At 44.7% G+C, this 27,996-nt stretch overlaps 1 protein-coding gene across 2 annotated transcripts; it reads left to right on the forward strand.

The window, feature by feature from the left end:
• The first annotated feature begins 755 nt into the window (after positions 1-755).
• On the forward strand, positions 756-27,975 carry hs3st1l1 (heparan sulfate (glucosamine) 3-O-sulfotransferase 1-like1). 2 transcript variants are annotated; one of them, XM_027014142.3, is made up of 3 exons: positions 756-1,019; positions 20,247-20,360; positions 26,454-27,975. In XM_027014142.3, the coding sequence occupies exon 3, from the start codon at positions 26,658-26,660 to the stop codon at positions 27,585-27,587; it is 930 nt and encodes a 309-aa protein (XP_026869943.1). In that variant the 5' UTR covers positions 756-1,019; positions 20,247-20,360; positions 26,454-26,657; the 3' UTR covers positions 27,588-27,975. The 2 variants fall into 2 exon arrangements, with proteins under 2 accessions (XP_026869943.1, XP_035387179.1); XM_035531286.2 differs by lacking the exon at positions 20,247-20,360.
• The last annotated feature ends 21 nt before the right edge of the window (positions 27,976-27,996 follow it).

The raw sequence follows: 27,996 nt of genomic DNA on the forward strand, positions 1-27,996 counted from the left end.
ACACATTATGAGACACATGAAATGGATGCCACTAGTCTCTAGACATTTTTAGAGTCTGCGTCACAGTTTAATATGATAATGGTTGAGAACCTGATCTATCCTGATGAATCGTGTGTGTGTGTGTGTGTGTGTGTGTGTGTGTGTGTGTCTCTGTGTCTGTCTCTGTGTGTGTGTGTGTGTGTGTGTGTGTGTGTGTGTGTGTGTGTGTGTGTGTGTCTCTCTGTGTGTGTGTGTGTGTGTGTGCGCGGGCGCGCGCGTTGTGTCGTTGATGCTTTATGGTATTGATTTATTTATTAATTTCAGTCACAGAACACGACAATCTTTTCACATCACATATTGAATAGCATAGGCCCAGGTATCTCCCATACAAGACCTAAAAATGAGGCTTCTGCACACTTTAGCCTATATATCAAAGACCATTCTGTAAGCGGAGGTTTACACACAACAAGTTCAGGTACAAGTAGAGAACTTGGCATTGCATCCTAACCAGTGAAAAGAATTATTATTTTGCGATGGTTCGAATCGAATTGCTTGCGTTAGACTAGTACTCGAGCCCCTGCATATGAAGATCAAACAGTGGTTATTTAAATAAGTGGAATATCTGAAAAAGATTAGTTTATCAGACACTCATTTTAAGTCATGCGCCTACCATGATCCTAGGGAGTCCTCGTGCATCATCGCGTTTACCTGATCACCTGACACGACTCCTCCTCTAGTGCCATCTTCCGCGCGCCCTTGTCAGGCACGCATTTCGCTACGCAGCGACGCGCGTGCCGGGCGGTGGAAGTAAGTGTTAAACTAGCCACTTTCGGAAAACGGGGGCTCCGGTTCCTCCCGTCCTTTCTTTCACATAAATAAGAGATGCGACCGAGAGAGACCGTCGCCGCCGCACTTCTTGGGGAGCGCAGACAGCTGAGCGCAAGGCTTCTGTAAGTGTGATTCACGCGCCTGCTCGCACGGCTCAGCCCGGGGTGGAAGAATGACTCCGGCCAATCCCACTATCGACGGCTGCACGCGAGGTAATGGTGTGCTCGTGGGTTGTTGGCGTTTTGCGTTTGTCTCTTGCCTCTTCCTACTCGTTGGGTAGAATGATGTGTCACTTTCAAGTGTCATTATAAGGCTTTTTTTTCTATAGGAAACTCAGAGGGTAGAGGATATCGATTCTGTTTAGTGCGTGTGTAGAACAATAGCGTGTTAACTCCGAAGGACAATTCCGTTCTACGTTTGTAAATTTCCAAACTTTCGCTTGTGTTACAGGAGATGCATTAAAATGAATAATGATGCTTTGGCGATTAACATGCATTATAAGCCTGGATAGTTGGCTGCTCGGAATTAGTTAGATCAATGAACGGAATTAGTTCAATCAATGCAATGAAAGTAGGTTACAAGTTTCCCCCAGGAAACCGTTTAATTGCTTTATATAACCAAATATGTCCGGTATTAATGCGCAGGATGGAGTACATTGTAAAATTTCCACATTCTCCAGTAAAAGTGAAGCGGGCATGCAATTGTGTAAAGAGACTGCGCCGCGTTCGGTGTGCCTGGCACAGTAATCACTGAGATGCACGTTCTTTAGATATGATTTACAATTTACGAATGATCCGCCGAATGTTTGTGTATTTGCATACACGCCAGTCTTAAACTTTAAGATCTTATCGGACTTCCTTTTCCGTCTTCAGACGCCCAGTTAAGCGTTCTTAGTGTGTACCTGCTTAATTCAGTTTATCGGTGTTTCGGGAGTTAATCAGCGTGTAATTGGAAGCGCGCTGTCTACCGTAGTTGATGCTCCCCTTTCCTGCTTAAGTGCCTCCCACATGGCGAGCAGAGAGATGCGGCGCCCCGGTGGAAACTGCGCACTTGGGATGACCCAGTGTTTTACCACCTGCCAATTAATTACAGCTAAAGCCCATCGGTGCAGCATCAATAACCATTTAGAGGTTTCTTTAGTGCAGCCCAAGCCCTCTGATCAAGCTAAGTAGATTAATCTGTTATAGATGTAAACGAAACGGAGTTAAACTTGCAGTGGCGGAATGACCAATGATTCCAGGAGAACGTTGCGTTCATTTTTCCCCAGTAGATCCTTGCCAGTGCAGAGCTGCAACATCTGAGCAACATGTGCTGCTAGTTCATGTTGTGCTGCCTGATCATCTGATCTGTTTGGAGTTGAATGCCTGTGCCGCTGGCTAAGTGATTCAGCCATAAGTAATAAAAGAATGAGTGTGGGTGTTGCTTTTGTTCAATTATGTTTTTGTTTTTTTTAATGTGAATTACTCAACACAGATTTTCAATTAAGGAGTTTAGTACATTGAAGATCTCTGAATTAGTTCCTTTTTGTCAGTAACATCAGTGGTTAATTAGTTCATACTGTTTTATTTATTTTTTTTTACGTGTGTAAGAAGATGTTGAAAGTGGCAGCAGTAATAGATGTGGCGTTATTAGTGAGCGAGTCTGTATTCAAAGATGTACTTTTTCACCATTTCACTGAGTGCTATTTATCAATAGACATTTAACTTGGCCTTATAAAATCACCCCACATAAGGACATCATATTTTCTGTATGGAATATGTATGATGGGTATACAAAATGGGTAATTTCTCATATATGCTGTCTATATAAGGCAGCGGAGATGCATCACGCTGCATAAGTAATCCTATCTTAACAAATCATTATAAAGCATGTATCTTATGTCCTGGTGTGCTGACATCAGCAGTCTAGTTTAAACTGCAACAATTTTAAGAGGCCTGTTTTTGTTTGGGTGGAGTGATTTACCAAACAAAGTTCCAGTGTAACAAGCACCTGGGTAGGACCAAGGCAGAAGGTGAGGGGCCTCAATGAGCTGAAGCAGAAGGGTAAGCGATTGGGGGGCAGGCAGAGCCTGTTCTCATCCTTCCCAGAATGCTCTGTGCAATTCATTGTTTTACGTGTGGTCTGGGAGTGTTTTTTTTTTTTTTTTTTTTTTTTTTTTTTTTTTTTTTTTTAAATTTCTATTAAGGCAGCTGAGATGCGTGGAAGAAATGTGGAAATGCTTTTTCAGGGGGAAGAGGCTTTTCGACCAAAAGATATAACAGTTGCTAATTGTGTTGCATCTGAGTGGAACTTCAATACTTCATAAACCTGTGATCCCTTAAACGGTGCTGAGAATCAAAGAAAGAAAATCCCAGCGTCGAGAGACAATGATTTGCATTCATAGCACATAACTACACATTCTTTTGTCAACTCAAATTTACACTGCCAATTAGATAACTTGGGAAGTTATTATATTAATATTTGATGATATTAAAGGAAGAAAACTATAAGCAACGGGGAATGAAACATTTTTAAATTTAAATGAATTCAGCTTTTTTTGAGAGGAGGAAAGAGGAGGCATTTTCTCCCTCAGGCGTTTTGAGAATCATGATGGCTCGAACATGTTCAGCTCTATTGTGTGGCACATTCAGGCTCTGAGTCCTAATATCTACAGTCAATTAATATTCTGCTGTTGGAGCTCATGGGCTGGGCTGGCTGCACTAAGTACAATGATAAGAACTAAACCTATGCAAAGGATATATTGTTCATATGCAAATGAATGTGTATATATGCCACATTAATACAATAAATGAATCATGGGTATTTGTTTTTCACTGAATATCCAATGATTATGAATATCCAGTTATGTTTATAAAGCATATATTTATATGCAATAGCATGACATTCCTTGAATACTTCAGTGATTGCTGCTTTGTCCTGTGTAGCTATCACACATCTATCACCACTGTCATTAAACAAAACCAGGCTGAGATACTGGGCAGGTGACGTGAGTGGGTGGCCCAAAACTCGGTTAAATGTACTGTTGAGTGTCGCTGTCCCCATGGCCGTTTCAGACTGAAAAATGTTTGAGGCAGATCTATAGCCCCACCCAGATATGACATGGTTGCCATGGTCTTTGAGCACATTTTAGCTGTCAGTTGTGGTTGAATCATCTGGATTGTTGGGTTGTTAATCACCATAACTGTCATTACATGGTGTATGGAGTACCTCTGAGTGTTGCACAATGTTGTCATAATTATTTAGGTCCAGAGTTAGTTTGGCAGATGGGTTTTATTTGGCATTTTGGGTCACAATGCATACCCCTTAGCTTTTGGAGAAAACTCAATCTTATTTATTTATCCCAATCTATGTAGTATATTGCATGTCAAATAAGAAACCATTATGGGCTTAGTCCTGGATATCAACACTTGGAAGCAACATCATTGTTACTTTGATCAGGTTGAGCAACATTCCAAAGTAACAGTGAGAATGTCTGTCTCTGTGTGTGTGTGGATACTTCCACTTAAGGGCAGGGAAATGCAATAGAACACAGCCCTTGGGTAAGATTTTCAAAGATTAATGTTGTCACTTCCCTTTGATTAGAGTGGTCACGTGCCATAGCTGTTTGTGCCCATTAAAAGAATTGTTCTTCATAGCGAGTGACTCAATATACCTGAGGCTACACACATGGTGTCCTCATTTGACCTTTCCTTTCCTAATTTCAGCCATGCAGTAGTATAAGACAGTGGTGTGTGTGTGTGTGTGTGTGTGTGTGTAGAATGAATCTCTAGCCTTTCGTGAGGCATTAAAATTAATTTTACATAATTTATCATACCTGCATGTGAAGTTATTCATATTTGGCTTTAAAAGGCTGGCCTACATTTGGCTCTCTTCATGCCCATAGAGACACTTCATGCGCTCTCTTTTAAATTGACTTACATTTGGATTGATAGGATCAGGCCAGATTTCTGATTAGCCCTTTGGGCAAAATCAGATGATTAGCTACAGTGTGCTGCCTCTCTTCTGTCAATTTCGCCAGCCTCCCATACCTAAAGATGACTGTCTTTAAAAGCTCAGAGATATAGCTTGGAACCTGTCGCTCATTCGGTAAATCTCCTGGGGTCTCATTTATCAGCGTAGCTAGCGTTAGTATTTCAGCGCTACCTCCCTAGTCATCCAATCTCTTTACCACTGTGAAGTGTGTGTGTGAGGACCAAGTTAACTGCCAGAGCTGCTCTTTATCTTGCACAAGACCATCCATAATGGATAAGTCACTGTAACGTACAGTACAGGGACATTACTAAGCTAATGCAAGGATTTGCATATTCATGCATAACTACATTATTCATAAGTGAGCCTGAACTTGTCTGTGCCTCTGCTCTGTGATCCTACAGTAATGATGCCTGTGTACGGAAAACCGTGTGCCGGGTGGAAAAGGCCGTATTGATTCTCTCGCCTCGTGACACTGCTATACCCCGTCGCATCAAAAGCGCGTGTGTCTGCTTTGCCGGGTGGGGAGCTTCATTAAAAGGGCATGAATTCCGATGAGGTTTTGGTGGATGTGCGCAACAGTGCGACAGGTTAGACTTTCTTTGTTCGGTTTGCTGTCGCGTTAAGACTGATGAGCCTGGGTGGGGAGGGTGTGCTCATGGTAGGGGAACAATGTGTCTTCTGACATCTAATTTGAGAGCTTTTAAAAGGGTCCCCCCCCACCCCACCACGAGGGACTCCGAGGTAGCGGACACTATCATTTCAGAATGTTATCGGGAGAATTTATTCTGTCTGATGAATGGGAAGTTATTTATTCATTGGTTTTGGTGCAGCCAAAGAGCCCTGACTGAGAGAGCACCATTTTCTTGCATGTTTTTCGCCATGCAGGTATTTCCACATGGGTCTTTTCACTGCCTCCAACTCGGGAGGGCATTTCAGGTGTTTGTATTCTACTGTCTGCCGTTCATTTAATTATTTGTCACCACACTTCCCCCCCCCCCCCCCCAGAAGGCTGTCATGAGGATCCTTTACAAAGGCCTTGGAATTGAATAATGTGAGAACTAATTTAGTAATTTATTTTAATTCAAATGTGTTCCAGTGTGATGAGGTACTTCATAAATTTATTTATTTATTTTTAACTGCAAGGAGATCTGAAGATAATGAGGGCAGCCGTTTGGTGCTCTGACAAGGTGACTATGAAGAGGCTGTAGACTGCTTTCATGCACACATGCATATCAATTGGTGTCATAGCGACTGATGAAGGCCTTTATTAAATGATCAAGCTTTCTGTAAAACTGATTCTCGGGGGGGCAGGAGACAAAACAAAGACTGACCTGTCTTTGTGCTTTAGCTTTGACTAAAAATAGAAGCTTGTCTCCAAATTCACCTAAAGCTCAAGTAATGTGGACACAATCTGGGGCAAGATACTAAAATTTGATTTCTTCTAGAACTAGTGGATGAGTATGGCTTATACTTCAAATGTCCTTTATTTATTTTATTTTTTTATATATATTTTTTCCCCTTTGTTGTTTAAAACTTAAATCCCATGGAATAAAGAGGCTTAGTTCTTTCCGTAATCTTTTACCAGAGCACTGTCCTGTCCTTTTCAAGTCGTCTTCTAACTTTCACACATCTTTCATGATCATGATGGCTGAGTTTGAGAAATTCACACCCACGTCCCTCAGATCAGAAAACCTACAAACTGTGGTACAGTTCTCCACACTCCCATGCATGCACAACACTGCGTGGAAAACTGCATGAGACATTTTATTATGGTTGCAAAAGTTTAGGATCCGTGACAATCATGAGGGCTTGAAGTGGACAAATCGCATACTGTAACTGGGTGTGTGCTTGACTTGTCCTGGCATGTACAAGAACAGCCTTGGCTACCTATTCCTCGAAACAGAATAACGTTGAATTAAAAGAGGATTTATAGTACCCCAGAAGAAAGGTTGTTGATGCTAGTGATACTGGTAAAGAGCTACAGAAGGGGTTCCAAAGTCTCCATCAGTCTCGAGCCAGGCTGATGCTTTCTGAATGTAATCTATTCAGTTGCTATTGCTGTGCCTACAAGTGTGGGTGTCCAACAAAGATTTGTGCAAGGGCATGCCACAGAATCCTAAATCAAACAACAAAGGAATTGCATGCATCTCTTTCACCTGATGATGCCGGTGTTCAGGAGTCTAAAAAAAGCACTGAGCGAGGGCACTCATGGGAGGTTCCTATGGAGGCAACCGCAGAAGAAGCTGCCTTTCCTCAGATTCCTAAAGCTCATTTGGAAGTTTTGCAGCACTACAAAACAATGTGGTGTGGATGAATGGGGCAAAAGTTAAATCTATGCAGCATTATGGAGAAAACACTACATCTGGCTTGGATCTGGACATTACTGTACAGATAAACAACTGTTTATTGGTGAAAAACTGAAGGCAATTATTTTTTCCATGGCTATTTTAGACAGTTCAAATTCTTCAGCGTGCTGTCTTCATTCCAATTGCCTTGTTTATCAGTGGATTTCAAACATGCCTTTTCACTGAAGTTTCCTCCATATATTATCTTTAATAACACAATGCACATCAAATTCTGTTCACAGTTACTGTGCACCATGTATTTCACTGAATACCTCAGCCCTTATAGTACTGAATACTAGAAATACAAGAAACAAGTCATTGTGGACGTCATTATATTCAGAGAAACATTTAAAAAACAAATGGCTTGTATGTTCTGTGTACGATGGTACTCCTGTATTCATGTGGTGAATGGCGGCGGCAGTGGCAGAACTTGAGGTGGTGCCCGTTCCACAGGGCTGGACCTTCTCCTCCCCGCAGACGACCCCATTGGCTCTGCAGTGAAGTGAAATGAGCGACGCTGCATCATAAACAATGGCTCGTGCTCATCACCAGATGTTAATGGTCATTTTTGCGAGATAATGAGCTCATTCTTCAGTGAGGGATGGCATGCATCTCAATGTAAATATGTGGTTGCAGATGGATTTTAATAAACATGCACAATGCCAAGAGTCCCGCTGCCTGGGTCATTATTAAACGGCTCGCTCTCTCTTGGAGATTCGTCTTCGTTATGCTAGCGGCCGCTTACTGTTGATAATGCTCGCTCATTTGCTTGTGAGGCCCCTCAATTTTCCCTCCGGCGATAATGCATATCTCTTGTGGCTGCGTGGATGATGGAAACCCTGTTCTCCCCAGCGTTTGCCAGATTACAAAGGCTAATCACCAATTTGAGACTTATTGTTGCTAAATAGTTGAAGACCTACATGAACTGCACTTGCCAGATATAAGCAGATATAAGCCTGACTCTGCACTGGGGTTGAATTGTGCCCCCTGGTGCAAGGTGATTGGCTGTGTTCGAGTTCAACTTTCCTGCAGCGTTTTAACATGCATGCTCAGGAGGGCTGAATGTAAACGAAGCCCCAGGAGGTTTGTACACGAACGGTTTATTACGCTTTTAGCAGGGTGAGTTCAGAGATGTTGGCCAACAGTCTTGATGTCCATCTAGCCTTTGGTAGCCTGGGCTGATTCTGACACTGCAGTTAAATTCTGGGGAGGTGGAGGATGTTTGGAATATCAACCAGTCCTTTCCCTCTAGTGAACTGGGTAATCAGAGATTTGACGAGGCACCATGTGCTCATGTGACCAGAAAGATGTGTTCGACTTAGTCCTATAGAAAAATGGTCAGATCCATTTTAATGTTCCTGAACAGCAGTAGTTGAGTAGTCCTGCGGCTAATGAGCTTTTTAAATTCTGCTGTGACGGTAAGTACTGTGCTGTCAAAAGGGGTGTGTTCATATATAATAAAAATGATGATTTAAATGAAGCCCAAAACAAAACTTTTTCCTGCACATGTGCTGCCTTAGGGTGATAGTTATCACTTTGTCATTTGTCACATTTTGTCATGTCTCAGTACCTGCAAAGACTGTTGGGATGTAGACCCGTCACTTTCTCAGGTGTACCATCTGTTTCTGTGGTGCGTGATGCAGGAAATGGTTTCAAGTGCTCCAGTTGGGTGTTGATTGGTTGAAGCATGGTGGCAGTTGAAAAAGGCAGACCGCAGCCTAAGTTGCTATTAGCAGTCAGTGTTACCTTTAACACTGTGGAGAGCCTACAGCTGAAGCAGGCTCTTGCTGTGTGAATTGACACTTTTTTTTTTTTCTTCCCCCCCCCCCCGCAAGAGTTGGAACCAGTTTATCTGAGTATTGGAGAGAAAGTCTGTGCAGCTGTTTGGCACCTGGTGCCATTCAGTGAGCTGCTTCTACACTGAGAAGAAGCCTCCAAGTGCCTGATTTCTTAGCCTGGTGCTTCAACACTGAAGATTCTGTAGGTCCTCATCTGAGGTGGTGTGATGCATCGTTAGGGGAAACGCTGCTTTCTAAGAGTCTTTCTATTCTCAACCATTAGTGACAATTGTAGAACCTGCTGGTAGTTTGGGTCGTACTCCTGTAAGGCCTGAAATTTTAGCTGGTGGTTTGGCTGTGGTGTGTGGGTTTTTTTTGTTGTTTTTTTTTTTTTTAAACATTAATTTTCATTTTCACTACAGAATTTGAAAGGAAATGTATAATGGCAGAGGTTCAGAAAATAACAATTACTGTGATTTACTGTTATCCAACGCACGTGTGTATCATTTGATCAATCATACGGAGCAGTTTTGGGAAAATAAAATCCTCATTTCTTTTATTTTAGTCACTCAGATGTTCCTTAAATTCTGAACGTTTAAATAGACAGGCAGTACAAAATCGTGTATTTGTCATGCACCTATTACTCATGCATACTCCTTGTGCTGCACTCAAAACAGGTAAGAGATTGTGGGGCGTTTTTTTTTAAGAGCATGCTGGGAGGGAGTATGTCAAAGAGACAGCGCCATGGTTACAATATGAACCATGTTTCCTTCTGCAAAGACAAGTGTGTTTTTGAAGCTTCAGAGCCTTCTTTGAGTTCACCAAGTAAAACGTCCTAGTGGAGCAATGTAGCTACTCCAGTGAGACTGAGGAAATGGAGTGGAGTGTTATGGGAACAGAACCAGGTGACTGTTTGCATGGCATAGCAGATGTGGAGGCCGGCTGCAGACCTGTTCTTACGTTACGTTCCATCAGTGCATCGCTCTGCAGGGTAGTCATGGTGCACATCTTTACAACGGGCATGCTATGCGCAGGGATCCGTGGCCACAGATGGTTCGTGGTGGCACCCGGGTTTCGTCTGGGGTCCTGCTGGTGGAGTTTGCGTCTGGGCCTTGAGCCGCCAACTGGGTGAGCACTCCCGGAACTGCCATGTCTGGTGAGAATGTCTGGTTTTGAGTGGTGTCCGGTGCTTCCACTCGTTGGGTATAGGAAGGCCACGGAGCTGAGGCAGTTTCACAATTTGTGCAGAAGCGCTGACGTACACGTGCATGCGTTCACATGCACGTCTGTGTGCACGCCGGGTCTGGAGCCCCCTCGGGAGTGTTGCATGTAGATATGTGCCTCCACACCACGATCATGTGAAATTCTGTTTTGAAAAGTGGGTTTGGGGGTATTTTACTTAATAATTAAAAACAACAAACAAATTAAATGTACCCTTTGTTGCTCATTTGCCACTCTGTAAGCAACATTTGAATGACATCCCTGGAATTGAGTGTGCAAAAAAACCAGAGAGAATTTAAGGTTTAAGGCCAAATCTCTTCCTTTCATATTATGTTTCTGTGTTTTTCTGTTTCCTCACGTTACAGTATTGGATGCAATTGCACATCATTACAATCACCAGTGAACTCATACCGGCAAATGCTGCTACATCAGACAAGACACAAACCGCATTCCTGCAAAGATGAGCTGCTGCATGAGTCCAGAAATGAGAACCGATCGACATGGGTTGAGTGAAATATGAGGGAGCTCCTGGGGCAGAGCGCCCGTTTGACTGACCTAGTGTCTCTGATGTGCCTCCTGCTTGCGTGCTCTTATAACCCCTGTGCTAAGTGCTTTCTCCAAGACTGATAAACCTTTTAAAAAAGCATAGTGATCCAGGGCAGATTGAAACTGAGGGAATTTGGTCTTCAGTCTTGAGGCAAGAGTAGCATAAATTTTATTCTATCCATAACTTGAGTTATGCCTGTATTGTACGAATGTTAAGGGGAAGATGGCTCTGCTCCCATACTTACCTTGTCAAGGGGGCCCTGCTTTTTGTATCTGTGTGTGTGTGTGTGTGTGTGTGTGTGTGTGTGTGTCTGTCTTCAGCTGTAGATGGCAGTGGTGCTGTCAACTGGGATGCTTCTCCATGAAGCACAGGAGTCATTGCTTAGCCAGCTAATTTTGAACTGAGGTTTATCCAACCTGGATGTATTTATTTTTTTGTCTCATGGCAGTGGATCTGTGTGTGTTTGTTTTTTTGTTTTGTATTTTTTTTAATTTTTTTAAATTTATTTATTTTTGTTGTTTGTTGTTGTTTTTTCCCCCTTTCAGGCTGCTTTGCTATCGGAGCACGGTAGGAAACAGCATAAGTTTGGGATTACAGATCACAAACTGCTCTTGGACCAGTTATTGTCCAGTCTTGTATTGAAATGGCCTATTGTTTTGCATTTATAGGAGCACAAATTGTGAAAGTTGCACTTTGCAAGCATCGCTTTAGACATATGTTGGAAGGCGCTGATCCCTTTGTAGTTGGTGAGTTTTTTTCTTTTTTTTTAAAAATTTTTAATTACAATTTATCCATATAGTTTTAGTTGGATGGCCAATTTTATAGTCTAAGGGAATCAAAAGTAAACAGACAAATTAGCATAATTTAAAATAAAACTGGCGTGTTTAGTATTTGCTTGATAACGCTTCAGAAGACTGCAAACCCTGAATTTTAGGTCTGTAATTTCAGTTGTGTTTTGTGAAATGTTTTCCCAGTGAGGCTTTAGTGATGTCAAGATCATTAAATTTTTTTGGTTCTAAATTTTTTCTACAAACTGTAAATATCCATTGCGTTATACATGTTACCGGTTGTTATTACAGGTACCTGTTAAAATGCATTTCAATACATATGTTCATTGTGTAAATAGGGCAGAAATGTACATCTATGCAGGTAGTACAAAAAAGCTTGAATATTTAATTCTGGGTTGACCAAGTTATTGGCTGCTGGTATAAATTTCTTTAACTTCAGTTGTTGGGTTTTGTGGAGTGTGAATGGAGACAGACCCCCTGGTTTCTAGGTGTCACTTAAACAAACAAGTCTGCTCACACTGTCCAATTCGGGGCAGCCGATCCCTAAAAGTTCAATTTATGCTTTGGGAGAAAAGTGTTGTCTGAGTAGTGTTTTGTCAGGGCGCTGTAGGGCGCTGTAGCGCGCTGTAGGGCGCAGTAGGGCGCTGTAGGGCGCAGTAGCGTGCAGTAGGGCGCAGTAGCGTGCAGTAGGGCGCAGTAGCGTGCAGTAGGGCGCTGTAGAGCGCAGTAGCGTGCAGTAGCGTGCAGTAGGGCGCAGTAGCGTGCAGTAGGGCGCAGTAGCGTGCAGTAGGGCGCAGTAGCGTGCAGTAGGGCGCAGTAGAGTGCAGTAGCGTGCAGTAGGGCGCTGTAGGGTGCTGTAGGGCGCAGTAGCGTGCTGTAGGGCGCAGTAGGGGCAGAGACGTCCTTAGTTGCATCCTCACGTGTGAAGTCAGTTTGAGTTACACCTTTTAATTTAATCTGTCCTGCCAGCCCTGTTACACTTATAGTTCTTCCTTAAATTCATTCTTGGGACATTCATTGGAAATGTTTTGTAGGGCGCAGTAGGGGGCAGTAGGGGGCTGTAGGGTGCAGTAGGGTGCAGTAGGGGGCTGTAGGGGGCTGTAGGGCGCTGTAGGGCGCTGTAGGGCGCAGTAGCGTGCAGTAGCGTGCAGTAGGGCGCAGTAGGGGGCTGTAGGGGGCTGTAGGGCGCTGTACGGTGCAGTAGGGGGCTGTAGGGCGCAGTAGGGGGCTGTAGGGGGCTGTAGGGCGCAGTATGGGGCTGTAGGGGGCTGTAGGGGGCTGTAGGGTGCAGTAGGGTGCTGTAGGGCGCTTTCTGTATCGGTGTGTACCATCTCAGTGTTGCCTCCCCACTGGCAGCCTTGAGTGAAATAAATGATGTATGTGGAGGTGGAAAGCAGCAGTGATGAAGCTGAACAATGTCGAGACGAAGAATGGAAGTGTTTGTTTCCCTCGTTTCCCTCACGTTCCTCTCAACCGTTTATTTTAAAAGGAGTAGGAGTTTTAATTAAAGCCCGACAGGTCCGTGTTTTGATTTCAGTATTAATACTGATGCATATATTTGGAGAAAGTTAAGGGTGCCGGTAGGTTTGCTGACATTTGGACAAGATGGAATGAGTAATTTACTTTTTCCCTGTATGGATTGTGCCCAAATGTTCCTGCAAAAGGCCCAAAGCTGCCTGCTTCATTGCTCAGGAAATGAGTTTCCAAAACAATATTAACTTTAAAAAAAGTCATAGCTTTAGGCATAACAGAATAGCGCCAAGCTGACTGCATGTCTGTGACTAACAATAGAACCTGCGAGAATTGTCTTTTTTTTTTCTTTTAATAGCAGGTGTTTTTTGTTTTGTTCAGAGTGGCCTACTTTTGACTTTCAGATCAACTGTTATCTTCTCGCTCATTTAAGATCAAGTTAAATTCTTATCTCAAATTTTTAACAAACCGATTGTGTAGTCACCCTGCTGTTTATAATGTACTAGCAAATACTACAACAAAACATGATCAAGTACTCAGTGAGCATGTGAAACCTTTTGACGGCCTTTTTAAAGTGTAAGACTCATGGGCTGCTTCTGCTAACCCAACCGAGATCGGTTCTTCAGTAGCTTTGTTTCTATTGGCCTACTGACGATCCCTTTTCTCCTATATGACGTTATTTTTTGTGCTCAGAGTTCAATTGCCTTTTAAGGCCTTTCTAACCGCATGCAGTGCTAATAAATACTGTGCAGACAATAAGACATAGATGTAATTAAAACCAATTTTGACACTGGCATTTGGATTTGAAATGAAAGCATCTGAGTCAAAGGTATGGGATGTCAGCTTTAATGTGAGGGTGTTTGCATATTTTGGGACCACAGAATCGTGGCCCATTTTATACTCTCCAAGGGAATCAAACATAATTGGACAAATTAGCATAATCTTTAACAAAACTGGCATGTTTAGTATTTGCTTGCTAATCTTTCAGAAGACTGCCAACCCTGTACTGTAGCCAAGTTTAACTTTGTAATTTTGTTTTTGTGAAATGTTTGCTTGGGTGACATCTAGAACATTCCACTTTTGGGCTCCAAGTGTGTGTGTTTTTTTTTAATTTGTAGAATTAATTCATTAATTAATTAATTTTTATAAGTGGGGCTTTATCAGTGAGTTTCAGGCCTACAGCTTGCTGTACGGTGAAGCGCCATCCAGTGGTTTTTCGAGCGGTTGGTTGGTTCTGAGCAGTTAACGCGCTTCTCTGCAGAACTGCTTCTGCTGCCGTTAACGCCGGTGGCTCGGCTTTGCGGCCAGCTGCATATGCCCACGCCACTCAGTTACATATGAGGTGAGGTGGTGGAAGCTGAGAGAGCAGTAGCTCCCCCTTTCTCCACACATTCATCTTTTGCATCCCTCTAGTTAAGGTTCGTTTTTTTTTTTTTGTTTTTTGTTTTTTTTTTTCTTTTTTCTTTTTTTTTTTATGTTCATTTAATCTATAACTTGGCTTTTCTTTTTCTTCTGATTGGCATCTTGTGTCAAATCTTTTAAAGTCATAAAAGTCTCCCTTTCTCTTCATATATCCACATGAGGCTTCTACTGTAAGTGCGTATGTAGTGTTTTCCCGATTTTAAAGTATTTGGTTCCCCACTGCTGTTTCCTTCTCTGAACTGTCAGTTTGTTGCTTGTGTGTCCTGTTAAGTAAAAAGCAAGAACACAAGGTTGATCCTACAAACAGTAACGCACCACTACTGCTCCATCTAACGCCCATGTCTCTGCTGAACTGTTTCTGATTTTGCAGTCATATACTGGCGCATTCGGTCATGTTGATATTTTAGGCCCATGTTGATGCTTCTTTGGTCCTCACAGTCTATCTGTAATTTCCACATATCAATTAATTAATACATTTTAAATGATTTCCCCCCGGGGGGTTGTGATCTCAATTGTCTGTCTCAGTAGCACACTTCAGTCTCACCTTTTTGAGTTTGATCACTTACTCCCCATCAGCAAACAAGACTGGGGAAAGCCTGACATTAATGTCTGGAAGATGAAAAGGTCACAGCAATGAAGAGCGAGTGCAATAAAAAGCCGTTTTGCACAAGAGAGAGTAAATGTCATCTGAAATGTTCTAACTGCTGAGAAATAAGTGTTAATCTGAAAAAGGAAATATGGTAGCGTTTATAGTAATGCTTCATGGAAGACACATGGTGTCAATTATTTGGTGCTAAAATTCTGTATATGGGATGACACTGGAAAAAGGTGAAGGTTCATGGTCCAAAATATGGCAATCAGAATTTTTATCCACCAAATATGAAGTGTACAAGAAAGTTATTTTTGCTACGTGTGTCAACATACAATTAAGTGCAATAAAATAAATGGAAAAAGATGCATTATATATAAACATAAGACAGTACACAAACACTTTTTTACTTGCTGTTTATGTATAATGTGAGAAGTACAGATGAGACCAAGCACTGGAATCCTGAGGCACATGTACAGATAAGAGAACTGAGCAGGAAATGTAAACCTTTTTATAGAATGTGTATATTGCAACATTTTAATGCATATGTGCACTTCCTACAGTAAAAAGACAACGATCCTGTTCAGAAGGATTGTTATGGTATTTATAGTGATTTATGTACATTTAGTGTATGTAATAAAGTACATAAGTAGCCGTTGAAGTCGGAGAGATGTGGGGAGGCTCCTTCTTAACGAGGTTGATGGCCTGAGGCAAGAATTTGTGGAGGTGTCGATTGAGTCTTTAAGGCTCTCCCTCTTTTTGTCTTTGTCAAGATGGAAACAGCTGGAAGACGGAGTGCCTGGGGTGTGAGGGGTCAGCCATGGCTTTCCTGCCCTCTTCTTCATTCTGGCCGTGTAGAGGACTTCGGGCAGGCGGGGGGGGGGCGCGACAACAGTTAGTTGCAGCTTGCGCTTGGGAAGAGAAGATGGAGGAGGGGGCTGGACTCTATTAAGGCGACGTAGAACTGAATGAGCAGTGCTTGAAGCAGTTTTCTTAAGTTGACACAGCCACTACAGTTGGGCTTGTAGTCGCTGCACTGCTGTGTCTGTCTCGTTTGAGGTCGTGAAGTGTGGTGCCCGGGAGTTTGTAGGACTCTGCTCTGCCGACTGCAGGGTCTTGCATTATTAGTGGTGGCAGCGGGGTTGGTTTCTTTCTGAAATCAATGGTCGTCGTCTCGCCTCAAGTTTTTGTACGTGTTCGGCTCCGGGTTGCTAGCTTGGCACCATCACACCAGCCATGTCGCTTCCTCCCGGTACACAGACTCACCGCTGTTGATGAGACTGACTGGGGTCGTGTCGTCTGTAAACAACCTAACAGAGTCCCTGTCGGAGGTGCGCTCACTGGTGCAGAGGGCAGAACAGGAGGGGAGGGTGCACCGGCCCTGGGGGCGACAGGGTGCGTAATGCGGTCAGGGCCGGTTGCTTTCCTGATCTTCTGCTTTCCTGAGAACACGGCCGACCTGCTGTTCAGTGACCGTGATGGACGTAAGCGGGACGGGGTCATGGGCGTTGTGCTGGAGGTGGGAACGATGAAGAATGCAGAGGTTGCAGACTGTGTAGCAGCCAGACTGGAATTGGATAGACTGGGGGGGAGGGACATGCCCTTTTGTATTCCCAATCTTGAGTAAAGGTTATGGAGCTGGTTTGGGAGCAGGGGTGCTGCTGTTGTGGTTGATGCATTAGGCTTAGTTAGTAATGGTCTGAAGTCCTTTCCTGAATGGACAAAGTTCATTTGTGGAGAACTGCTGCTCTGTTTGTTGCCCCCAGCGTTTGTGTTGATCAACTGCGTTGTTCGGTGCATACATTGCACAGTTGTGTGCATATTTCTTTGAAAGTCTCGTTCAAATTAATTTGGAGCACATGGATGCCTACCGGTACTTCTGCGTGAGTTCCAGTTCCATATCTGCCACAGCCCCACAGCTGTCCCTGCTAGCTCACGCCATGTAACAGCCTCGGCTAATTTGCCACAGCAGACTTGCAATGATTATTATATTTGGATTTAAAGCTTAAATTATGCAATCATGGACCATATCTCTTCTCTTCAACCAAGAAAAAAAAAAGAGTAATTAATTCTCTGTCAGCTCATTTCTCTCATTTTATCAGGGTAGGGGTAGGGGACCATCATCAGTGGGGCTTTTTAAATGTCTGTATAGCTAATTAAAAGTTTGAGTTGCTACATCGGCGCTAATTATGCGTTCAGAAACGGCACCATTTTATGGATCTGTGCAGGAATACCTTAACTCTCACCCTTCACTTGTAGGAAATGGACACTGCTATGAAGTCAGCGTTTGGTGTTTGGTTCTTTGCGACCCCCCCCCCCCCCCCCCCCCCCCCCCCCGCGGTGTGTTATTTCACTGGAGCTCACTGTGGCTGCAGAAGCTTAGTTTAGTGTTGGTTCACAGAGCTTTTGTTTGAGGTCCAGTGGTAAAGCTTGAAACACTGAGAATGTTTGGCCTGTTGCTGGTCAGCGACTGACAGGAAATGATCGGTAAGGCCTCGGCAGATCGATGCCGCGTCTCGGTTTTCTGCGCGGCCTCTTCATCCTCCTCCTCTTCCTCCTCCTCCTTGTGTTCTCCTGGCAGAAACCTTTTCACATTGAGAGCTGAAATCAAATACAATCCCTTCACACAGAGCATTCATCCATATTTAACGTCGCTTCTGCGTTTAGGGCAGCGTATGGCAAGACGGCGTCTCCCCACGCGTGCCCGTGACACGTCAGAATGCAAGAACGAGCTAAACGGAAGCCTTTCAGCTCGGCCCCTCCATCGTCCGCACAACGCCTACTCCCCAAGCGCCTCTAATTAGTTACTCGCCCGCGGTGGGCGGGGGGTCGTTGTGAAACGCGGCCAGGCGAGGGCGATAAAAGGACTTATTGAGAAGGCGACCTCGATCGCTCTCATCTCCCATAAACATTTCGGTCCCTTTTAACAGGGCCGCAGAGATGGCTCCTAGCACTGCAGGCCAGAAGGGCTGAATCCGGCATAACGTATTCATGAGCGGAGAAGGAAACGTGGGAGGGATGGGAGTAGGGAGGATGGAAGGTTGTCCTGTAAGCCATTGTTGTGGCAATAAGGATCAGATTTTAGGACTTGCAAAGTAGTCGCTGCTTCCAACGCTGTCTAGATTGGAATTCATCCAGCAATGATCATCAGTGAAAGTAATTTTTTGTTTAAAAAAAAAAAAAAAGATTCTATTTAAAACTATTTAGCATCACATACAGGCACACTGCAACAAAATGAACAAAGCATCAACTTGAATTGTATCATTTCTCCTGTGGATGAAGTTTGGAGATCTATTTATTTCAGTAAAACTTATTTTAAACTGAAGTTATTAGAAGTCTAAATGTGTAATTCAGTCCTTACATAAATGGATTTGCTGAAAATGAAACATATCTATGACCATGAAGCTTTTCACATATGTTTAGACATTTGAAAGCAGCCCGTCAAAGGAAAAATAGCATCTCGGTACTTCTAACTGGAAAAAAATGTTTCCATAGTCTTTGAGTTCATGTTGTACATTGGATGTATTTAAAATATGTAATGAACTGCACTGAATGGCTAATCTGTGGGCTTGAAGAGTAGCTTCTTTGTTAGGCACAGCCTGGTGCGCTGCTGAAATCTGTTGTTGAGCAACTTTTCAGACATTTATGTAAATATACAGCAGCAATGCAAACTAACAGACTGGTAAACTGTCACCACAAAAAACTCGCTCTCTCTTGCTCTGATTTCCTTCTCTCAGACACGCGTTGCTTTCCTGTGCGCTTGCTTTGACTCTACATGTCTTTTTTTTTTTTTTGCTGTCTCCTTCTTCTGTCTTCCTTTCTTCTCTCTCTCTCTCTCTCTCTCTCTCTCTCGCTCCTTTACTTCTGTCACTCTTTCTCCCTCTCCCTAACACATTCTCACTCCTTCCTTTCCCGTCCGAGCCAGGGTGGACGTGTACAACGTTGTAGATCGTCATTATAGATAAAGGCTGTAGGTGCGATCCTCTTCTCTCTTTGGAGCAAAATTACAGGCCAGGAAGTTTATGGATGTGGTGGAACTGACTATCCGACTGCTCTTGCTTGCGTCTGACCCCATTTGGAGCGTTTCGGTCTTATTCGTTCACACACACGCGCACATCAACGCATGGAGATCAAGCGCATGTAATGCGCATTGCTTATTCGCAGCTGCAGCTCTTCCCCTCCCCTAATGCAGGTAGTTCAGCTGTCGATGGCCTGCCTTTCACTTTTCACTAGTGAATCAGTTGTGGTAGTGCAGGGACAGTAATTGCAGCACCACCCAGGGCTGTGATCCGAATCTAGAGCACTTTTACATTTTCTAAGGAAGGCTGCCTTCTTCTAAAATACATGGTCACTCTTGGGGACGACACCGACGTGCTAAAGCCTTTGACTACATCGGGGGGGGGCTTCCGTTAGTTGGTGTCTGGCTGCAGTCACGGAGTGGCCCTGTGGTTTGGTGGGCACCGTCCTCTCTCAGAAGGTCCCATACAAGCTCAGGCCATTGTGGTGCCTCGCCGAACGCGCAGAAACCCTGGACGAGCGGAGGCAGCCAAGGATCCCTGAGAGCGGCAGACGCATGGAAACGCAACGCTGGGAATGCGCACGCTCATGTCAAGGTGGAAAGGAACAGATCAAACTACAACCTGCTGACTTAGCATTAAGGCGGTAGCCGAGTTTCGGATCTTACTGATCCACCACTAATTGTGTGAGTGTGTGTGTGTGTGTTGCAGCATGTGCCCGTTCATGTATCTCAGAAGAAATGAGGCTCTAATGGAAAGCCAACAGGTGGCTAAATCCGTCTTCCGTCAGTGTTAATGAGCACTCTCTGTGTCTGTGGGCCATGTGCTGATGCAGAATAGACGGTAGCACGGTAGCGTGTGCTGACGCCTTCTAGTTGAGCTCCTGCTCCTGTGGCCTACAGAGCTTTAGTGGCACTGCGTTCAGCAGTAATGCGGCATGCTTGCTAGACCTCATCAAACATTTAAACTGTCCCCACTGTCCAACTGGAGAACAGCGCAGGGTTCTGTTTGATGACGAATTCATTCATAATGAATGTGCCTCTGGTTCATAGCAGTGAAAAGGGAAAGTTTACAAACAGGGAGAGAGAGAGAAGCACAGGACCTGTTTATAATTATAGAGGGAAGGATGAATAGCACCATCAGTGGACAATCTATGACCAGATAAACAAACGAAAAAAAAAAAAAAAAGGTGTCATTTACAGATGATTAGAAAACCCTGATGCCTGAATGGGGTGGGTGGAGTTTTGGCATGTTGTCCACATTTTCATTACATCACTGATTCTTTTCCCAGATGCCTGCTGTGGAGAGCTGTTGTCTGACCTCTTTGCGTGAGTGGAGCAAGCAGTTTGAACAGGACTTGCAGTTTAAAAGGCTGTAACACACTACCAGATCTGGCAGCCAGGCAGTGAGTAGTAGCACTCCTCCCATTTCTCTCTGCAGGGCAGCCATTACGGCTCCAAATGAGCTGCAGTGTTGGATCCTTTCACGTACGTTTTTTTTTCCATATGTAAATCTTTCAAGTCATTGTCTGCATTCACAGTAACACCCAGAGATGGCCGAAATCTACTTTTTAATAATTGATTTATTTTTCTGCACGTAACCGTGTGCGTGTGATCTTAAATGTGACTTTAGCTGTTTTTGCATGTGGAAAAAGATTTGTCATGTGATCAGTGAGGACCGTCGGGACACAATTCACTGCATGTGTTTGTCGCTCACACACGACTGTGTCCATTATGGCTCCTGCAGCCACAGCAGTGCCAACAATAGCTACCACACCAGCCGCGTGTCCGCCTTCTCGTCCTGATCCCCCACATCTGACAACCTTCACCGCAGGGCGTGCCCGCCATGGACGTTTGCACCATTATTTAATCTGTTGTGCCAGTTCATTGATGGACTGCTTCACCAATATGACGTTTTCCATTTTCGAGTGCACACCTTAGGTCTTATACATGAGATTGTAAATTTCCACACGAGTGCTCTGAGGGTAGTTGTTGGTTTGATGCTTGATATGGTTCACTTGCAAACATGAACAATCAGGGCCAAAAAGGGGTTCTTTTCCAACAGTCAGAACTGAGCAGAAGTCTGTAATTTGAATGGAGCTGATGTCCTGCAGCCGTTCAGCTGATTGAATACGGTCTCTGCTGGCCTGTCTACACTTGCTTTAGTGTCTGATCTCTTTTTTTCAATTACAGTGCCCAGTGAAGAGTTGTGAATGCTCATTGCAGTGTAGCTCTTGCACCTGAAACAGTACCCCTTCCCCTGGGACACTGATGTCTGGAATGTAATCATAATGGAAAGAGATCTAATCCTAATGAAAGTTTGTCTGCCAAGAGAAAGAAAGGGGTGTCTAAGCGCACACAGATGTCTGTCCACATCCATCCATTAAGCCCCCAGTAATCAGGTCTAGATTTAAGCTACTTTCTGGGGCGACTTATAACGGCGGCTGTAGATGAGGCCTGATTTAGAGGCCTTTGATAAAGGAAAGACAGTGAGTTGGTCTGTATGTGTGTATCTGCTGTGCTTCTGTCTTGGGAAATGTAGTTTCAGATAAGGCATAAAAAGAAATAATCCTGTTTATAGTGTCAATAGCAACGCTTAGTGTGATTTGTGTTTGTGTGTGTGTGTGTGTGTGTGTGACATCTCTGCATATATCCCGAAAGTTTCGGTAGAAAGAGTTGTTTGGAAACTCCCCCGTTGATGGAAACATTAATTCATCACACTCCTGTAAGAACTGTTCAGGACCAGAAGGCCATGATCACATCGGTCAGGATTCCTAACCGAGCCTGTATGTACAGAAATTGGTGCCTGGATTCTGAGCACAAAAGCATGGATGGCAAAATGTCCCACGGCGCTGATGGGAGACGGGGCAGAGACGTCCTTAGTTGCATCCTCACGTGTGCAGTCCTGTAGTGAAGTCAGTTTGAGTTACACCTTTTAATTTAATCTGTCCTGCCAGCCCTGTTACACTTATAGTTCTTCCTTAAATTCATTCTTGGGACATTCATTGGAAATGTTTTGTTGTGGGGTTTACCAAAGCACCTAGCAGCAATTTCAAATGGTTGCCATGGTAACAGGCAACAGTCCAGACTGCAATAATTCAATTTGCGCTTTTTTTTTTTTAAGCATTTTTTTGTTAATCTTTGAGCCCTCAGGAGTACTAACATCTCTGAATTTCTACATTTATCAAGTCATTCTTATAGTATAACTCCGCACATCATATAAGGATTGTAATGATTCCATGTTGTGGGGCATCAGGCACAGGGGCGTTGTCATGCCGTGCAGTGATGCATACATCATGTATGCTTACTTTAATTCACTGTGCATCATCCAAACCATCTGAATCGCTAAAACTAGGGATTCTGTGAATTCTCAAGCATTAAAGCACAAGCACTTTTTAGTAAGGAAATACTTTTAGCACTTTTTTGATTGAAATATGCCCCTTAATTATAGAATGACCCATGGAGAACTGCAAGCAGGGAAGCAGGGATTTAAATGTTAAAGTGGTCGAGCAAGCAGTCAAATAATTACAGTAACAGTAATGGTGTTATTGAATCTCTCTCTCTCTCTCTCTCTCTCTCTCTCTCTCTCTCTCCTCCCCCTGTCTCCCTTTAATGGCATAATTAAGGTCTTAGCTGACATGTGGGTGTGGATTAGGTTATCTCCTTACTCATACCATCTAGAAATAGCTCCATATCTGCCTTTTTTTTTTTTTTTTTTTCCCACTGCTACCAACTGTTCCACACATTTGTAGCCAAAACAGAGGTGGCTTTTTGCCTAGCTCAACACGTCCAGCGCCATACTGTTCTGTTCAGCAAGCCGTACCAAATGACTCCTTACAATCAAAATGAAAGCGATTTCCTCGTCTGTAAGCAAACGCTGCAGTGCATATGCAGTGACACGGTCCTTGAACAGCCAGTACTGATTCAGGAGGATTGCAACAATGTGGTGAGCTGTGCGGGGCAAAAACAGCTTCCCAACACATCTTCCCAACACATTCAGTGTCATAAAGTTGAAGTCCACCCACCAGGTGGCGGGAGAGCTGTAGCTTTCTCCCCAGAGAAGTGTGTGCTTAAAACTAGTGTTTAAGCATCAGATTGCTCACATCAAACCTCCTTCTGGTCTAACCCCCTCCCCCATACCTCGTCAGGCTAGCTTGGTGTGTGCGCATACTCTGGCACCATCTGTGTTTTATAGTCCCCTTTAAACTATTAAAAAACACTTTGATGTAAGGTGAAGGTGGAAAAAAGGTAAAAAAACCAAAACAAGTTTAGTAAAAGAGCTCTGTACAAATATGAGGGAACAATTTTCCTTTTGTAGCTCATATTGTTTGCCCCTTTCCTACCAACAAATAAAAAAAGTGAAAAACCAATACACAGCGGCGTGTGGCTAGATGTCTAGATTTGTGTGCCAGAGGAGGTGAACGTTTCCCTGGTGTGTAACTCTGAGCAGAGACTGTGCTCTAGGAGCAGAACAGCCCTTCTCTCTGGCGCTCCAAGAAAGCTGTGCCTTTGTAACTGCTGCTGTACCCAGTGCCTGGAGCGCAACGTATACGTTTGTGAAATGAGCTTCTGGTTCGGCGCGCATCACGTCGGGGGCGTTGGGCTGTGGGGAGGGGGTGTGGATGGAGAGAGCGACAGAAGGAGGTGAGGGAAACGTTTTTTTTGGGGGGGGGGGTGCTTGGTGAGATTGGGGAGGTAGAGATGGGTGGGTCGCACAGATTTAGGGGGCCGGAGATGCAAGTGGCTGATGGACAGCTTGGTGTCTAATGCTTACGTGGCTGGCTTTTGAAACTTCAGTTGTGGACACTTGGTGTTTTACATGTTCCAGCACACCTGACTCAACTTGTCAATAAGAGAGTTGGCAGAAACAGTGATGTGAAAGCAGGGGAAAGACTTAGCTGTCTAGTGCTGTGCCTCTTGAGAGCGTGTGTGTGTGTGTGTGTGTGTGAGAGAGAGAAAATGCTAAAAGCAGAAAAAGAGAATGGGGGGCGAGAAGTGGGGTTAGTCAGAGGACGATGCCATCAGACAAGCCGGTACACAGGGCCAAGCCCCGTGAGGCTGGGCCTGGCTGATGCACATCGACCCTTCACTCCAGAGATATCTGAAGTCCAGCAGAAAAAAGCGGAGGTGAAATGGGGTGAAGGAATGAGGGAGAGGAAGAAAGCAGGAGGAAGGAAGGACAAACGGGTGGGAGTGGTGGGGGAGACTTGGAAAGAGAATATGAAGGAGGACAGAGAAGGATGTAAGGTCAATAGAAAGAAAAGGAGCCAATAAAAGTGGCTTAAAGATGCAGCACGGGGGATTGCAGGGGACTCGACCGGCCGAGGCCTGTTTGTGCTCCGAGTGGCGTTCTGCTGGAACCCACGCTGGAGGTCTAATCCTGTGTTTATGCTGTGGAATGATTGGTTACTTTATTTTCTTGATGCAGCGTGATAAACGAGCATGTTGCGGGTTTGTTGTGCTGTGCTAGAGCTTTCAGAGGAGCACCTTTTGGTCGCGCTTTTATAGTCTGAACCCACCTCCCACCTTTTATGAAAATGGTTTTAAAAAGGCTGGATTATAAAGTGTCTAATGTTTTAAGGTCATGTACATATCTAGATTTTTAAGCCCTGGAGGTTTTTTTTTATTTTTTACATAATACATAATTTCCCATAAAAAGCACATCAGACAAATGTCCTAATAAAACCGCCTCTTCATCAGCTGTAAAAAACACTTAAGCCTGTAAGGCCAAGAACACTGTAATAAATGGCCTCATTGAATTAATAATTGTTTTATGCTAAAACCCCTTGAACGAGCCTTTGCACAACTCCTGTCTGACTGCTCTTTTTTTACTCACCCTACAGAAAGAGCCACTGCATATGCATGAGTCTCTATCCTCATTAGTGCCACTTAGTAGGAAAAGCTGCTGTTTTTCCCTCTCAGAGACAGTGGGAAGATGTGCCGCTACACACGCGCATGCACGCAGTTGCTTCAGACCCATTACTCACTACTATCGCAGACGGTCCAACTGGTGTACAGAAGATACTCGGTTTAATCAAGCTCACAATGTTTACTGTGCTGTTCTAATCCCCTTATAGAGAAGGTGTAGTGTTTGCTATCTAACTTGTGTGTATTGGGAGGACGTAACACAAATATAAATTGCAATAAAGATAAACGATTTTGACTACATGTTGATGAGGGAGAGAACATTAGCTGCTGGTTTAGCTAGAGGTCCCTCTGACCGACCATTCCAGCACGTCCACAGGTACAGTGTGTGTGTGTGTGTGTGTGTGTGTGTGTGTGTGTCTGGAGCTGTATCGGATGAGACAGCAGTCCCGTCTTCGTTTCTCGTGGCTAGCATTAGAGCTGGCAGCACTTTTGTAACTTTTTTCCACTTACGGACAGGTGACCGCGTCGCCGCGTAGCTCGCACCCAGACACCTCCTCGCTCCTCTGGGTGCCTGACGGGGACCAGGCTCATCTCCAGCCCTGGCCCATCATGGCCAGGGCAGAGGCGTGTGTCGCCAGCCGAGCTCCAAATGACGTGCTCGAGACGGTGAAAGAGAAGCGCAGCAAGCCGGCAGCGGCATCTCAGAAGAGGCTTTAAAACACAAGTGGCTGCCATTGAACAACCTAAATCTGCTAAATTGGTTTATTTGTTTGAGTCGGCGCCTAGTGATCTACCCCGCAGTAACCAATGAAAGTGGAGCTGCTACATCTGTGTGTATGACGGAGGCCGTGTGCGGCTCTTGCTGTACGCTGAAATAAAGGCACTTCTGAGTGAATTGAAGGGTGCCTCGCTGGCGAGAGAAATGGAGCTGTGAGGTTTAATCAGTTTCGAGTGTGGAGGACAAACGCCATGAAAGTGACCTTTTCACTAGGGGAATATTTTGACTGGCCGTGCTGGCTGTTTAGTCTAAACTGAATAACTGTTGTGTTTTCCATGGTTAGGAATTTGATGAAGCGTAAAGGTCATGTGTGAATTCGTATATTTGCATGCAAAATCCTTCAGACTTTAAAGTCGGCAAGCATTTCTTTAGAGCTTATTCTCTCTCTCCTCCCTCATACACACATTCTGTTTACCTCTGGTTCCATCTTTCTCTGTGCGAACAGAAGTCGACTTGAACTGTGTTGATTAAAAACCCTCAAGAGTTCAGTAAGAAATCACTTTGCCCTTCTGCTCTAGTTGGCTACATCGGCATGCCTCCTTGTTTAATGCTGTACTTGTATAGAAGTGTTCCAGGACGGGTGTAACGTGTATTGATCTAGGAGAAGACGATGGGGAGGGCCACACAGCCCTGGACATATGCTGTGCTTAGTCACTGCTGGTTTCCATTAGGCATTGATTGTAGCTACTTAAGAAATCTGAGCATTTTTGAGCTGTTTTCTTCTGTTGAAGGCTTTTGTAAGTCTGTCCCTGAACCTGCATTTGTTATCCTACCTGTAACTCTTGAAACATTTGCTCTTTGCTTGTCTACCACTTATGAATGAAACTCTTACCACCTCTCTTTTCTTTGACAGATTTCTTTCAAAAAAGTGGCCACCTGTCCTTGTTTTCCTGCCCTCCTATGATGGCTGAGTGTGAGTGCCACCCTGCGCTGCCGGTCTGACTGCACCTGGGATCTGTGACCTTCCTGACACCTCCCGCTTGGGCACACTGCTACGACGTTCCCAGTCGCCATCCCTGTCTCCTGGCTGCCTCCTTCCGTGCTGCTCTCCCTGTCCATGGCTGGCCTGCTGGGATCTGTGTTCCTCCTAGTCCTACAGGCATATGCCGCCCCTCCAGAATTCATCCAGATGTGGCCCAGCACCCCCACCTCGGGCCCTGGGAGCTTGGGCAATGAGACAGTCTCTCCCTCCCTGGTCCCGCCGCCCGGCACCAGCAAGCGCACGCCCCACAGCATCATCATTGGCGTCCGGAAAGGTGGCACCCGCGCTCTGCTGGAGATGCTGGACATCCACCCGGGCGTGGCGGCAGCTGCTACTGAGGTGCACTTCTTCGACTGGGACGAGAACTACGCCAAGGGTCTCGAGTGGTACCGGAGGCTGATGCCGTATTCCTACCCCTACCAGATCACCATAGAGAAGACGCCGGGTTACTTCACCTCGCCCTTGGCCCCGGCACGCATCCATGCCATGAACTCCTCCATCCGCCTTCTGCTCATCCTACGGGACCCGACCGAGCGGGTCATCTCCGACTACACGCAGGTGTACTTCAACCGGCTGGAGAACCACAAACCGGTCCAAGCCATCGAGGACGTGCTGGTCAGGAACGGAGGTCTCAACACGCGCTACAAGGCCATCCAGCGCAGCCTCTATGATGTTCACGTGAAGAACTGGCTCCTGCACTTTCCGCTCGACCAGATCCACATCGTGGACGGCGACACGCTGATCCGTGACCCGCTGCCTGAGCTGCAGCGGGTGGAGCGCTTCCTGGAGCTGCCGCCACGTATAGTGGCCTCCAACTTCTACTTCAACCAGACCAAGGGTTTCTACTGCATCCGCAGCGATGGCCGAGAGAGGTGCCTGCACGAATCCAAAGGGCGACCCCACCCGCCCGTGAACAGCTCCGTGCTCCAGCAACTGCACTCCTACTTCCGGCAGCACAACCGCAATTTCTACCGGCTGGTAGGGCGCACCTTTGACTGGCACTAGTGCAGACGGGCTGGCCGACCTTGGCCAGCTGGGTCTAGCTTCCTTTCCAAACCCAGTCTAGTTTGAGGGGGTGGGGAGGTTGGCAGTGATGAGCAGGGGTGCAGATGGAAGCACTTTACGATCCCCCCCCCCAAAAAAACTTGTCCTAAATGCCTTTGAACTCTTACTGAGTCTGCAAAATAACTGCAATCAGTAAATTGTAATCACCTAAAAAAAAAAAAAATTACTTATGAATAAATGCAGTGGGAGTACCAAAAGCACTGGTGCTCTGTACTATGTTAGTTACTAGAGGGAGACTGAAGCAAACAAATTTGTGAACTCATGAACTTTTTTCTTTGTTTGATATTCTTGTACTTGATAATAAATGGTTCTGCTTTCAAAATGGTTACATCAGATATCCATTCTCATT

This window comes from Electrophorus electricus, chromosome 12, assembly GCF_041902795.1.
Source record: "Electrophorus electricus isolate QZ-2024a chromosome 12, ASM4190279v1, whole genome shotgun sequence".
NCBI classification, from domain to species: Eukaryota; Metazoa; Chordata; class Actinopteri; order Gymnotiformes; family Gymnotidae; genus Electrophorus; species Electrophorus electricus.

What these genes read in the sequence shown, in the direction of transcription:
- hs3st1l1 (XM_027014142.3), top strand. Translation starts at nt 26,658, where the DNA reads ATGGCTGGCCTGCTGGGATCTGTGTTCCTCCTAGTCCTACAGGCATAT.